Genomic DNA, 15,090 nt, shown 5'->3' on the forward strand with positions numbered 1-15,090 from the left:
GACTAGGTGGTGGATTTTGTAAGTGCATTTTCTCCACCTATTAGGATAATTTAAAATATATATATATTTTTTATTCTCTTACCTTGATGACATTGATTTTGAAATGTTAAACCACCATTGCAATCTTGGGATAAAATTTCCTTCGTCATGATTTATTGTTTCATTGTTGGCTTAAGAATTTATGCCCTGGCCGTTTGGCTTAGCAGGGGTCCCCAAACTTTTTACACAGGGGACCAGTTCACTGTCCCTCAGACCGTTGGAGGGCCGGACTATAAAAAAAATTATGAACAAATCCCTATGCACACTGCACATATCTTATTTTAAAATTAAAAAACAAAACGGGAACAAATACAATATTTAAAATAAAGAACAAGTAAATTTAAATCAACAAACTGACCAGTATTTCAATGGGAACTATGCTCCTCTCAATGACCACCAATGAAAGAGGTGCCCCTTCCGGAAGTGCGGCGGGGGCTGGATAAATGGCTTCAGGGGGCTGCATGTAGCCCGTGGGCTGTAGTTTGGGGACCCCTGTGGTAGAGTGTAGGCCTGGAATGTGGCTGTTCCAGGTTCAATTTCAGTCAGGGCACACAGGAGAAGCAACTATCTGCTTCTCCATCCAGCCCCTCTCTATCTCTCTCTTCTCCTCCTGCAGCCATGGCTCAGTTGGAACAAGTTAACCCCATTGCTAAGGATGGCTCCATGGCTTTGCCTCAAGCACTAAAATAGCTTGGTTGTTGAGCAACAGAGCAACGGACCCAGATGGGCAGGGCATTGCCCCATTGCGGGGGGGCCTTGCTGAAAGGATCCTTGTCAAGGTACATGCGGGAGTCTGTCGCTCTGCCTCCTCAATTCTGACTTAAGAAAAAAAAAATTCCTCTGTTTGTGAGAGTTGTTGACCTGTAGTTTTCTTGTAATGTTTCTGTCTGGATTTGTATCAGAGTAATGCTGGCCTCATAGAATTTGAAAAACGTTCCTTCCTTTTCTTGTTTATGGAAAGTTTTATTATTTCTTTCTTAAAAATTTGGTAGAAATCACTAGTGAAGCTATTTGGGCCTGGAGCATTGACAGCTTATGTCTTTCAAGGAATTTGTCCATTTTTATATGTTGTGAAATTTACTGCCATAAAGTTGTTCATAATATCCCATGGTTATCATTTGAATGTTTGTAGAATGTATTGGCAATTTATGTCTTCTCCTTTTTTCCTATATATGGGTAGATGTTCATCAATTTTATTGACTTGTTTTCTTTTAATGGCATGGTTTTGATTTCACTGATCTTTGTGGTTTTCTATTTTTGTTTCAGTGATTTTGGCTCTTTTATTTATTCATGCCTTTTTTTTCCTTATTCACGTTGGGTTTCACTTACTCTTTCTAGTATATAAAGGTAGAAACTTAAGACAAAAAAGTTGGGATTTTTTTTTTAATCTAATAAAAAAGTGTTTAGTACTTTTAAAAATATTCATTTTCCTTCTAAGTACTGCTTTAAATGCATCCCACCAATTTTGATGTCTTGTTTTCATTCCCTTTTGATTCTTTCTTTAATTTATCTTAGAATTATGTTTAGTTTCCAAATATTAGAGTGTGCAGCTATCTTTATTGATTTCTATTTGAATTCCATCTGGTCAGAGAAATATTTTGTACAATTTGTATTCCTTTAAATTTATTGAGACTTGATTCATGGCCTAGCCTGTGGCTTATCTTGATCTCATGTCTCATGCGTACCTGAAAAGATGGCGTATTCTGCTGCTGTTGGGTGGTGTGTTCTATAAATGTCAAGTTGGACCTGTGGTGGTGCAGTGGATAAAGCTGATGTACCTGGCATGCTGAGGTCGCCAGTTCAAAACCCTGGGCTTGCCTGGTCAAGGCACATATGGGAGTTGCTGCTTCCGTGTTTTATAAATGTCAAGTTGGCTTGAACCAGGCAGTGGTGCAATAGATGGAGCATCAGCCTAGGATGCAGAGGACCTAGGTTCGAAACCTCGAGGTCACCAGCTTGAGTGTGGGGTCACTGGCTTGAGCGTGGGATCATAGACATGACCCCATGGTCTCTGGCTTGGGCCCAAAGGTAGCTGGCTTGAGCCCAAGGTTTCTGACTTAAGCGAAAGTCACTCATTTTCCTGTAGCCCCACAGTCAAGGCACATATGAGAGAGCAATCAATGAACAATTAAGGTGCTGCAATGAAGAGTTGATGCTTCTCACCTCTCTCTTCCTTCCTGTCTGTTCCTGATTCTCTCTCACTAAAAAAATAAAGTCACGTTGGTTGCTAGTGTTGTCTTATATATATATCCTTATAGATTTTTCAAATTTGTAAAATTTTCTGTTATTTCTTCAAATACTTTTCTTCTATCCTCTCTCCCACCTTCCATTCCTTTCACTCTGTTTCTGTACCCATGTGTGTGTGTCTGTGTGTGTGTGTGTGTTGGTGGTTGGTGTTTCCTTTTAGTACTTCCTATTGTTGTCTTCAAATTTACTAATCTTTTACTCTGTACTGTCTTATCATGTGTTGATCCCAGCCCCTGTATCTTCTATTGCAGATATTGTATTGTTCATCACAGTGAGATCACTTTAGGTCTTTTTTATATCTTCCCTATCTCTACTTAATTGTTCAATTATTTCTCTACCTTTCTGAACATATGAAGTATACAGAGTGTGGCAAAAGTTATGAATATACAAAACAGTTTTTGTATTACTTACTGTATTATTTTCCATACGAACTAACTGAAAACCTATTTTTGTCCCATCCTGTAATTACGTTTTAATGTCCTTGTACTGTAATTCTACCATCTGTGTCATTTCTGGCTTTGTTTCTGTTGACTGATCTTTTTATTATGGGATTGTAGTTTTCTGTTTCTTTGTACATCTGGTAATTTTCATATCTCAGGCATTTTGAATTTTATGTTGCCAGGCACTAGAAAAATACATTTATTATTCATATATATAAAGAATATATGTGTATATAATGTATATGTATATAAATAATATATAGCATACATTTATATACACATACCCATATAAGGAGTGAAATGTATCTGAACTGCCTCCTTCCCCTTTTTGTGTATTATTTTACATATATTTTTCTGGAATACAACTAAGTTACTTGGAAGCATTTTGATCCTTTCTGGGCTTGCTTTAAAGTTTTGTTAGGCAGAACCAGCTCAGCCTTTCAGGCTAATTTGACCCCACAGTGAACACAGCCTTCCCACTCCTCTGTCCCACTCTGTGGGGAACATGACTGTTCCTGGCCCTGAGTGAGCTCCCACAGTCAGCCCACCTGCTTCTTCCCAGTGGTTCTTTACGGGGCCTCAGATGGATGCACAGCATTTGCTGACCACATCCAGCTGGACGTGACGAGAGCCCTCTCTAGACCAGCGGGGCTCTCCCTCCAGTGCTCTGTGCGGTGGACTCTGCTGATGAAGCCTCCTGAATTCTCACCTCTGCTCGCTCAGCTCCGGGCACGGCCGAGCATGGGGTCCCCTTCCCGCGGTGTGGCCTGCAGACTGCTCACCTCTGCCCGCTCAGCTCCGGGCACGGCCGAGCATGGGGTCCCTTCCCGCGGTGTGGCCTGCAGACTGCTCACCTCTGCCCGCTCAGCTCCGGGCACGGCCGAGCATGGGGTCCCCTTCCCGCGGTGTGGCCTGCAGACTGCTCACCTCTGCCCGCTCAGCTCCGGGCACGGCCGAGCATGGGGTCCCCTTGCCTGCAGACTGCTCACCTCTGCTCGCTCAGCTCCGGGCACGGCCGAGCATGCGGTCCCCTTCCCGCGGTGTGGCCTGCAGACTGCTCACCTCTGCTCGCTCAGCTCCGGGCACGGCCGAGCATGGGGTCCCCTTCCCGCGGTGTGGCCTGCAGACTGCCCACCTCTGCCCGCTCAGCTCCGGGCACGGCGGAGCATGGGGTCCCCTTCCCGCGGTGGGGCCTGCAGACTGCTCACCTCTGCCCGCTCAGCTCCGGGCACGGCCGAGCATGGGGTCCCCTTCCCGCGGTGTGGCCTGCAGACTGCCCACCTCTGCTCGCTCAGCTCCGGGCACGGCCGAGCATGGGGTCCCTTCCCGCGGTGGGGCCTGCAGACTGCTCACCTCTGCCCGCTCAGCTCCGGGCACGGCGGAGCATGGGGTCCCCTTCCCGCGGTGTGGCCTGCAGACTGCTCACTTCAGGCAAGAAGCTGAGGCAGCTGTAGGGCTCGTGTTTCTTATTTCAGAGATCTTTGTCCTTTGTGCCTCTTTTCCAATGTCCAGAAACCATTTTTTTCTAGACATTTCTGTCTGCTTTTTTTAGTTATTTAAGACAGTAGGGAAACCCAGCCCCTGTGGCTCCACCTTGTCCCCATGAGGAAATGGCTTGCTTGTTGGGCCCCAAACGTCTTCACAGATGTTTCTGTTTGTTACTCAGTAAGCGCCTCCTGAGGCAGGCCCATCCCTCTGATGGAGAGACACGCCCACGCCATCCCCAGTCCACCTGAAGTCAGGAAGGCCTGCAGTCATGGCGCATGACCAGTTTGCATTTGCATTGTTTTTTACTGACTGACCAGGACAGAGAGTCCTACTCCCATGGTTTTTGTAGGGCTCGTAGTATCAAAAACTTCTGTAAACATCTTTAAAGCTAAAATAATTTCACTAAAAAAAGAAAAAAAGTGAAAGGTATCTGTAATATTTAGAGCCAAAATACTGTTAAATGAACAAAAGTCCAGAGACCCATCTTGGGCCTGACCTGTGGTGGCGTAGTGGATCGTGCATTCACCTGGAACACTGAGGTTACTGGTTCGAAATCCCGAACTTGCCTGGTCAAGAACATGTGGGAGTCGATGCTTCCTGCCTCCCCCCCCCCCCCCAGTTCGTGTTCTCTCTCTCTCTCTCTCTCTCTCTCTCTCTCTCTCTCTCTCTCTAAAATGAACAAAGAAAAGTCTTTAAAAAAAAAAAAAGATGCCCATTTGGGGCTAGAATGGGGTGCGAGCTCAAAGCTCCTTGCCCTGCTTTCACAGGGAGGACTCTCTCCCCTGCAGGCTGCACAGGTCCGATGATTTCCCAGAAGGCAGCCCGGGCTTGGCCTCCTTAGCCTGTGGCTCCAGGTCCCTGCGCGCTGGCTGTGCCTGCTGCCTGCCTGGCAGAGGAAGTGGGGGCAAGAGTGAGGAGCATCAGAACTGCCCCCCCTTCTGTGTTAGGAAGTGGAAAACCATTTTGCTACGTGGTAAGCAGCCCACTAAAATGCTTTGCAGGGTGCTGACCTTCCAGGTGTGCCCCCCCACCCCACCCCCACCCCGTCCTGGGAAGCCAGGAAGGGGCCTTGTAGCAAAACATGATGTGCTCGCAATTGGCTGGCTGCTTTTTAAAACTGTAGATTTTGCCATGTAATTTCTTCTACAAAAGCTGGAAGGATATTCATGAACTAAGGAAAACAAGAAAATACTCTTAATCTGAGTCCCTTGAGCAGTCACGGTGACCCAAATATGTTTACATCTTAGTGGGGAATGAAGGAAATCAGATCAGTGGCTTCCCATCATTTTCAGAATGATTTCTGCACAATTTGGACCCTGCATTTTTATGAGAATAGGGAAATGCCATGAGCACCTTGAGCCGTGGGAGAACAGAGCAGGCGCTGCAGTGTGATTGAGAAGGGCAGACTCCGTGAAGAAAAAAGGATGAAGCTTATTAGCACACGAAAAGCAAGGGATTGTTTAACACTAAAACCAGAGTTTTAAAATACTCAAATTTAAAAAGGAGGGCCAAATATATGGAGACAGAGACAGTCTGACTCTGGGTGATGGACACATCGTGTATCATAGGGACTTACACTTGAAACCTCTGTGATCCCAGTAACCAGTGTCACCCTAATACATTTTATATTTTTTAAAGAGGAATTTCTTAACACTAAAACCTGAGTTGACCTATTAGAAAAGTCACCTTTTGTGAGTTAATGTGAACCTTTGGCTTTTTGTTGAGGCCTATGGATGTCCTATGCCGGAAAAGGCTTGAGACTTGTCAGCACAGTGGAAGGAAATGCAGGTGGCCTGGTTCTGCTTCCTAAAACTTTTCACAAGCCCTTGTCAGCACTATTTTCTAGTCATAAATGGTGGCAAATAGTACTTATAATGGTATTTTTTAATATACTGTAGTATCTTTTGAATAGCGCTTTGCTATTAGCGGAGTCCTTCCATTTGTGAATTTTACTCGGGCACCGAACTGAGCAGGTGTCATGTACCTCTCTTGAAGATGAGGGAATGGGGAGGTTTCAGAACCCACAAAGGTAAAAGTGACTTGCCCAGTGTTGCAACTGTAAGGCCCCAGGGAAAATCAAAGGCTTCGGATTTTATAGCCCATGTTCTTTCTGCTAAAAGAGGCTGCCTGTGTCCGGACTGGTGGGCGGTACTGGACAGTCATCAGGCTGAGGCTTTGATCATTTCTTCGTTCTGTCTCCCTAAGTCCACTCCGTAGCAGGAACTGCTTGTGTGCAGCTTGGTGGTGAGTTTCCCCGTAAAGGCAGCAGGGTCCGGTCCTGGGACTGCCGGCTGCATCTGGAGAGGCCGTGAGAACGCTGGCTGTGGCTCCTCACAGCCCCCGCCCCCACCCCCATTTCTGTCTGGTGTCCAGTGGTCTTTACTTTGCTAACTATACTTTTGCAAAAAGAAGCATAAATCAATTCAATCAATTAGAGAAGGGTAAAAGTTGCTAAGAAGTATTCCTGGGGACTGGTCCTCAGAGCTTTCACTAGGGAGGGTACCTGTGTTTACAGGGCGGCCTTGTCATCAGCAGCAGCAGGCTGGGCCTTCAGGCTTTCAAACAATTACAAAGAAAGGGTCTAACAACTTGCTGAGATGGCTTGTAGAGTATTTAGTGGCAAAGCCTTTAAGACACAGTTTGTTAAACTACAGATTAAATAGTAATGATTTCTCATATGGCCAAACCATGGAAGAAAATTGACACTAATTGTTTCCTTAAAAAAAGAAAAAAATGAAATACAAAAACCAAATTTATTAAATGGCCTAATATCTCCTGCACTGATTTCCACCCCGCAACACACACCTTTTTCAGATTCAACCAAATCAGAAATTTAAACCAAATGATTATATATTATTCATGTTCTAATAAACTAACTAAACGTCTGTTCCTGTCTTTTAAACTCCGAGTAAATCGGAGCTGGTTCTCATGAAGCACACTGAGCTGTCAGAGGCTGGGCAGGGGAGGGGCAGCTGGCGGCGTTCTGAATGCTCTCCAGCTACACTTAGGTCCGTCTTGTTCCTGAGTGTTATCGGCAGACTACGTTCTGTAGGGGGTGCCACCCCCCCCCCTCGCTGTGCATGCCCGTCACGGGCTGAACGCACTATGTTGTCAAGTTGGTTATCCCTTTGAGACTGTGATGCAGGTAATGCTCTTATCCCTTTGAGACTGTGATGCAGGTAATGCTCCTATTCAACTTTAAGCCAAGGCACATCAATAGCCATATAAAACTATACAGAAGAAAGAGAAGTACAGTACACCAATAGTTTACTTCAAAGTCTTTTTTTTTTTTTTACTCTCCACAAAGGATTTGCTGTAAGCCTCCAAGTCATCTTGTCCAATCCAAAAGCTGTGTTTAAGCGCCGCGGATCCCAGCCAGGGATGCAAGAGTCTGACTTTCTAAAACAGATAACAACAGTGGAAGAACTGGAACCAAAAGCAAGTAACTGCACCAAGGTACTCATTTCACACGTGCTGCTTGCTCTTTCTGAGGGCCAGTGCCGAGTCCGGCCACCCAACAGATGTCCCTCCCCCCCCCTCCAGGTTCTCGTGTGGCACACTCGGACAGAGAAGGTTAATCTAGCCAACGAGCCCAAGTACCACCTGGACACGGTGAAGATCGAGGTGTAATGGGCGCAGCTGTGGGTGCGGTGTGCCTGGCCGGGGGCGCGGAAGAGGACGTTTGGAGTTAGGCCACAGAGCACTCAGGTATTGTTCACTTTACTTCAGCACAGCAGCCTTTATTGACATCTGATGGACATCTATGTAAACAGAGCTTGCCGGTTACCATGACCTAATCGATGGTATAAAATGTGTTCTGTCTTCATCCGTTTGGTGTGTTTTCTCTACAACTAACCTGGAAGGTCTCTGTACAGCACAGCGAATGACGCTGCAGGCACCATTCTGAACATTTTATATACTTTTCTTTTTTTCCCCATTTGGCCTTATAATTGGTAGAACTGAACAGGTTTTAGAAACAGATGATAAGTTTTTGTCAAGTAAAACTTGTCCCCAATTCCTAACTTTACAAAGTTAAATAATTTATGTTAAGGTTGGTAGCAGTATACATTGTAGGAAATGAAACCCACAAAAAGAGTCTAGGGATTAATCTGTTTTAATATTGGGATAGAACATTCTGTCAATACTAGGCACCATAAAATGTAAACACAATTACTGTCATAAACCTGGATATACCTTTAAGGATTGAAAGTGGCTCTGTGTAGTTACCCTGTTTGCATATAGTGCAAAGGAAGGTCTTCATGTTAGCACTATGTACATAAGAAATCCAGATTAAGAGAGAGGCAGATTAAATTTGCATTCTTTAAATATTTGTTACACTAAGTTTTATAGTAACATCCAGGTTTATCTTCCTTTCACTAACCACGTTCCCTGTTACACACATCATAACAACAGCACAGTGAAGTGAATGATACAATAAAGAATTCTGATCCACTAGAAAACAGTGCTCAGTGATACATTTACAGTCTATTTATAGGATTAAACATTTGATCATACAGTACCTTCCTACAGGGTTACTGGCTAATTTGGGTTTGGGGTTTATGCTGTTAGAAGTATTACTAACATGATAACTATTTCCCTTATATGCAAACATTAGAGCTATAATTTTATTGAGGGTGAAACCAATAAGCAAATTGACCGAGCAGCTTCTCAGTGTGGTTTATGAAGTTATGAGAAATACGAGCAAAGCTGCCCTGGACATGAAATGGTTTCTTAACCCGCTTTTCACCACATCAAATTTCATTGGTACAAACCAACACAGTCATCAGGTGATTCTTAATGTGAACAAATGGGGAAAAAGAAAAAATATATATGTACATGAATAAATGGAACTAGATGCATTTCGGCAAGGAATGTCAGGTGGTCGTTCTGGCCGAGGCCGCACTGTGGGTCTCACTTCCACAGCTGCGTGCTGAGCGTCTGACCCGAGGGGCTTCCGGACCACCCGGCGCTCGTGCTGGGGGGCTGGCCGAAGCCCACCGCAGGGCTCCCGCTGCCGATACTCACGCCAGACATCTGCTGAGTCATCTGGGAGACAAGCAGAGGGCTTAGTGTGAGAAGGTTACTTCACTTTTAAGGCTTGTTTCTATAGCTACAGTTTGACATTTTTAAGTTCCCGTTTTATTTGAAGTTGACTCAATCAAAGAGATACTAAAGTTTAATAGCACTTACAATAAATATTTTTGCCAATGTGAAAATTAGTCAAAACCCTGGGGTAGAAGCAGACCAGAGCACAATTACTTCTCTGCAGAAAGCAAACAGCTTTTCTGTTCCCTTCTTGTTTACTTCCTTCCAATTTGCAGCACTGTCCATAGAGTGAACTCAATCATATATTGACTCGTTCATTTTCTTGCCCCCAAAGATACCACAACTGAAAAAAAGTACCAAAGCAATCTCTGAATTCATATCTGGGTAATAGATGAGCCCACTATTTTAACTTTCAACTAAATGCTTTAACTACTAAAAACTAAGGAAATTTTAGAAAGTAAAATGATCCAAAATTATATGTTGTATAGTATAGCTATTATTCTTGCCTTTATTAAAATCTTAAATGGCTCTATATACTTTCTAAATATTAAAGGTCATAAAGCATACATTTTTTTATCTTGCTTAGCTGACCACATAAACATCTAAGATTTTCATTATATGTGGTGTAAGAGTGTATTTTTCTTCCAGATTGGAGTCTTGTATATATTTAAGCATCTTAACCCTTTCCCTGTGGTTTCCTCACCGCTAACATCAAGGACAGGTTAGGGAAAAACACGAGGACTGATTACAAGTACAGAGTGGATTCAAAACCTCTGGTCAGAGTTGGATTGCATTCTTTTTAATAAAAATGTTCACAATCTTTCAAAGACACTAATGTTAATCACATCGAGGCGTAAGTGTCAGCAGGGGCAGGTCACTTCTGATGTCTACACTGAAGGGTGTTTAACCATCACCCTGTCACTGCCCACGGCTCCCCCACAGGGAGCGCTGGGTAACAGCCTCAGCGCCCTGAAGTGACAGCCACGCTCACCCCCTCTGGCTCACCCAGCACCCGGAGCGGGGCCTGCGCAGCCTCTGCTAACATCAGAGCTGTCGCTGCCATTTGGTCCTTACAGTTTTTGAGATTTCCAGAAAGTAGAGACCAATGTCGTACAGATACTCCTTTGAATAAAGATAGTAAAAATAGCTTGGAGCATTCATGGGATACATAGTGATTTTGCTAATGTTGGTTAGAAATCACTCAAGACTGTTCCTTAAACACTCTTCAGGTAAAACTGCTGACCAGAGCAGGGGCCAAGGTCACCAAAGTGCTAGAGAAACATCCACTAGGACAGGGGTCGGGAACCTATGGCTCGTGACCAGATGTGGCTCTTTTGATGGCTGCATCTGGCTCGCAGACAAATCTTTAATAAAAAAATAATGTTAAAAATGTAAAACATTCTCATGTATTACAATCCATTCATTTCCTACCGCTCATGTTCATGGTTGCGGGTGGCTGGAGTCAATCACAGCTGTCCTCCGGGACAACACCAAATTTTTATTGTTTTATTGGATAATGTGTAACATACACAGGTCGTTGTATGGCTCTCACGGAATTAAATTTTAAAATATGTGGCGTTCATGGCTCTCAGCCAAAAAGGTTCCTGACCCCTGCTCTAGGAAGTGTGAAAGGCAGAGGAGCAGGCCTCAGGCCAGGAGCCTGAGTCTAAGGTCTTTCTGTGGAGCCAGAGACAAGTCAGAACACAGCATAAGAAATGACTGGGAAGAGGCAGGACTCAAGTGTCAGCTCCTGGCTCTAAACTTAGGCAGAGATAGGGTTTTATATATGAAGGACTATCTGAGTCAAATATGGACTTGTTTGTAGCTTACGGGAATTCCTGAACAAGTGGGTATCCCTTTTAAAAATAAACCTAATTAAAGGAGATAAACTTTACAACAGTTTTTGAAGAAAAAGCTTTTTTATAAATCCATAGACAGTAACCACGTGACATAGAACAGCCTAGCTTCCTCACAAAACAGTGCTTTGAGATAAAGGCTTTTCTAATTTGTTTTTTTTCTAAGTTGTGAAAGTGTGTAACACCTCCTCCCACCCAATTAGTGAAGACAGGTTGGTTGGTCTAAGTTGACTACAAAAACGTGCCCACAAGGAAGCTGGGTTCAAGCTTTCTGTTAATTTCAAAAATGGCAGACAGGAAGTCTCTCAAGATGCCCAAGATAATTTCTAGCTGTTACAGATGCTCATAACTACAGTTGTTATAACCTGAAAAGAAAAAATGCTGAACATTTCTTTACAGAATATGCTAAACATAGGGGCAATGACTGGTCGCTTGTCCATCTGATATGAACTCATTATTCCAACTCAGTTCTTTCTGCCTGATTGTTAACTACAAAGAAAACCATCAGAAAGGCAAGCTGGTCTCGCCGCTCAGGCTGAGCCGCAGCTCAGGGCCTCACCTGTGCGAGGTTCCACTGGGGCTGCTGCGCTGGCGGCGCGCCCATCTGTCCCACCATTCCTCCTTGGGGGCCGACCACACCCTGAGGCAGCGGCATCACACCAGTCTGTGCGCCTCCCATAAACCCATTGGGCATGGGCATGCCCACCACCATGCTCGCACTCTGTCCCATCACGTTTCCTAGAAGGCCAGGGGCTGCAGGCACAGGGACGCCCATTGATGGAAAACCTTGAAATGCAGTCGGTGCTGGTGAGGTAAATGGTATATTTGTGGGTCCCATAAATACACCTGCAACCATGAAAAGAAAATGAAGAGAAGGGGGCTATAGTATACAGTTGCATTCACATCTATAATCACAGAAAAACAGTTACCATTTTTCTAAACTACTCACAGCAAAAATTTTTAATGCTTGTCTGGCTGCTGCTACTGCTCAGACCAACTCACACCCTACACCCTTAGGGCTGGTTATTTCCGGAACGCAGACAAATCAGTTATGACCTGACAATGTTAATTAGAATAAATCAGTCTTGTAATAGCTACATAAATACCCACTGTGAAGACCAAATGGAGCGTGAGATGACGTGCTGTTTCCGCACCACTGCCCCCCAACCCCCGACCCCCAGCACACGTCAGGTCACCGTGTCCGGCGTCGTGAAAGCAGCTGGGATGTCATATAATTTCAGCCCATATATGAAATAAGGCTCATTATTATAAAAGAGATAGTCTGACAGATTAAAACTGTAAACAACAAATCTTACAACAAATGGTATTTCATTATAATTATTTTAAAAATATCAAACCTTTTATGCAATTCATGTGATAATTCAAACTGCTTATTGTTTACTTGCAGAGAAAATGCCATACTGTACACCATTATAAACTTCATGCAAATAAAATTTAAATAATTACTCAAAGATAATTCATGTCCTATGAGCTTGTGAAACAATACTGAGTGATATGTGACCATACTGTTCATTCTAAATGAATAAAGTCTTGTGAACCATATACCTGATTTTGAATCCTAATGCTTCATTTGTTTTGTAGTTGTGTAAAATGCACCCATTACGTAGAAAAGTGAGGAAGAAATATAATTGATACTATTATAACCACAAAGGTTATACTTCTAGTAATGTCACTGCTCCCTGAAAGCAGATTTCAAAATGAATTACCAGGAGCGCTCTGCTGAAGGGTCCCTGCGCCGTACAGAGACAAGATGGAGTCTTTGGAGAGCTGTTTCTTTGCCACCTCTTCTGACTTTGTGGTTTGTTCAGTGAATAGATCCAGATCTCCAGATGTCACGGTAGACACAGTAGCAGCTGCTGGTACAGAGGACGTCCCCTGAGACAAACACCAAAACATGCGGTCGAATTCTGCATACCTAAAACATGCTCATCCATTACTTAACATCCAAGCAAGGTTATGAAATTAGACAGAAATTCAACCATTATAGATGATAAAATGCTGACATTAAAGAGGTTCATTCACAAGACCCCACAAAAACATCAAGGACAAAGGTATAATGTTTCCTATCTTGAATGTATTAATGTAGAAGAGTTGATTGAAATTCTTTCATAATAAATTGTGTTTACCTGCTAGACTGATGCTGAGTTCCTGCATCACATCCTACCCTAGTGTTCAACAACAGGTAGGCACGTGGTTGCTGTCTGAGCACCACTGTTCCTGGGAGATGCTCAGGCATCTCCCTCAGCAAGTAGGGCTTCAAGGAACTTGCATCCCTTGGAATAAAGAACATTTCTACAACTACAGGAGACTAAAAGAGGGTCCTACAAAGGCTGATTTTAGTCTTTGGGGGAAATAATGGCTTTCAAAAGCTGCACTGTGATACACACACACATTATTTTAAAGTGAGAGGAGGGAAGATAGATTCCACATAAACCCTGACCGGGATCCACCCGGCAACCCCTGGGGCTGATGCTCAAATCAACTGAGCTATTTATTTTTAGCGCCTGAGGCTGATGCTCAAACCAATAGAGGAGGGTAAGGAGGAGACAGAGGGGAAGAGAAGCAGATGGGTCGCTTCTCTTGTGTGCCCTGACTAGGAATCAAACCCAGGACGTCCGCACGCTGGGCTGACGGTCTAGCCACTGGGCCAGCTGGCCAGCGCTGTGATATTCTTATAAACTTAATCTAGATCAGTTTTAACCTCAACCTTAGACCGTTTCTAGTCTATCCAGAAATGAAGTACAGCAATACTTCAACCACTTATACTCTCAACCATCTTGTGTATTCAACTTTTGGTCAAGGGGCAAATGAACGCAAATCCAAATAAATATATGGATATTTAATACAAAACAAAAATTTTTACTTAATCTCTATCTTGCACACAGATAGTATTATACAATCACAACTGATAACCTAATGATCTCTATAGTCATTAAATATTCAATCACATATATTTGTTTATATGGGACTTTTAGATTGAAGAGTGTTAAAGAAGTCTATGAAGACTAGTAAAAAATAGAGGAGTATTCTCAACTATAGAATAAAGTGAGTAGCAAGCAGAAGTTAAAAAATCATGTATATACATGATTTACTTTGAGTTTTTTTTAAAATCCAAACATTTAACATCTTTGATTTTTTAAAAATGCCTTGCAATAAATTACCATCCAAGCAATGTACTCACAATCTAATTTAAACAGAACAGTATTCTGAATTGATTATAATGAATTAGGCAAAAATTTTGAGATAGAAAAAGCCACTTAATTTTGCAAAAGATCTGAAATGTATAAAACTGGACTGATGGAATACGAAACGTAAATCTATCTGAACCACCAACAAAGAAGCAAAGATAGAGGCGAAGAGCATGGCCTTGGAGCCAGCCTGCAGACTAAAGCCAGACTTCCTACAGTAAACGTGCCTCAGACATCCATGTGGGCTCTCCGTGCTAAAATGGGATGACGGCATTACCCACCTTAGAGAGCTGCATGACACAAGAAGTGTTTTTTGCACAATGGCAGGGGCAAGCACACAGTATTTATTAATATTGTTAGAAAACAAAGCAACCACCTCATTAAGTGATCTTTTCACCATGTTTAATTTCTGCTCAATCCAAGAACCTGCTCAAAAACCCTGAGGTCTGTTCCCTATGGAGGAGCTGTAACTGTAAGAAAACCCAAAATTGCAGTGAAGGCTATTTCTCCAGTCTCTTAGTAGGAGCAGCCTAATATGTGCTCTAAGCATGGGCATTTTTTTTAATCGAGGGTAGATAATACAGAACATCTACCTCAATATGAACAGAGTCTAAAAACAGCCAAACTGAACAGCATGACTGGTAAGCACTCAAATGTCCATTCGTTTTATTTTCGGTGCCCCCTCTGCCAGCACTACACTCCAGGGAAACTTGTGCCTGTCTTCACTTCCCGAGGCTGCAGGACTCTAGGCAGAGGCTGGCTGCT

At 43.3% G+C, this 15,090-nt stretch overlaps 2 protein-coding genes across 4 annotated transcripts in view; one reads left to right on the plus strand and one right to left on the minus strand.

The window, feature by feature from the left end:
- The window catches only part of B3GAT2 (beta-1,3-glucuronyltransferase 2), a 72,669-nt gene extending 64,511 nt beyond the window's left edge, over positions 1-8,158 (plus strand). Inside the window, exons 3-4 of one of the 2 annotated variants that reach the window (XM_066359098.1) lie at positions 7,522-7,670; positions 7,758-8,158. In XM_066359098.1, coding sequence (XP_066215195.1) covers positions 7,522-7,670; positions 7,758-7,844 — 236 coding nt within the window. In that variant the 3' untranslated portion in view covers positions 7,845-8,158. Of the gene's footprint in view, positions 1-7,521 lie in introns of both variants that reach the window. The other variant, XM_066359097.1, reaches the window with a different exon arrangement.
- A 154-nt stretch (positions 8,159-8,312) lies between these two features.
- The window catches only part of SMAP1 (small ArfGAP 1), a 167,798-nt gene continuing 161,020 nt past the window's right edge, over positions 8,313-15,090 (minus strand). For both annotated transcript variants that reach the window (XM_066359094.1, XM_066359095.1), the window contains 3 exons: positions 12,844-13,012; positions 11,676-11,962; positions 8,313-9,260 (listed from right to left, as the gene is read on the minus strand). In XM_066359094.1, coding sequence (XP_066215191.1) covers positions 9,126-9,260; positions 11,676-11,962; positions 12,844-13,012 — 591 coding nt within the window. In that variant the 3' untranslated portion in view covers positions 8,313-9,125. The remainder of the gene's footprint in view (positions 9,261-11,675; positions 11,963-12,843; positions 13,013-15,090) is intronic.

The sequence above is a fragment of the Saccopteryx leptura genome, chromosome 1 (assembly GCF_036850995.1).
Source record: "Saccopteryx leptura isolate mSacLep1 chromosome 1, mSacLep1_pri_phased_curated, whole genome shotgun sequence".
Lineage (NCBI taxonomy): Eukaryota > Metazoa > Chordata > Mammalia > Chiroptera > Emballonuridae > Saccopteryx > Saccopteryx leptura.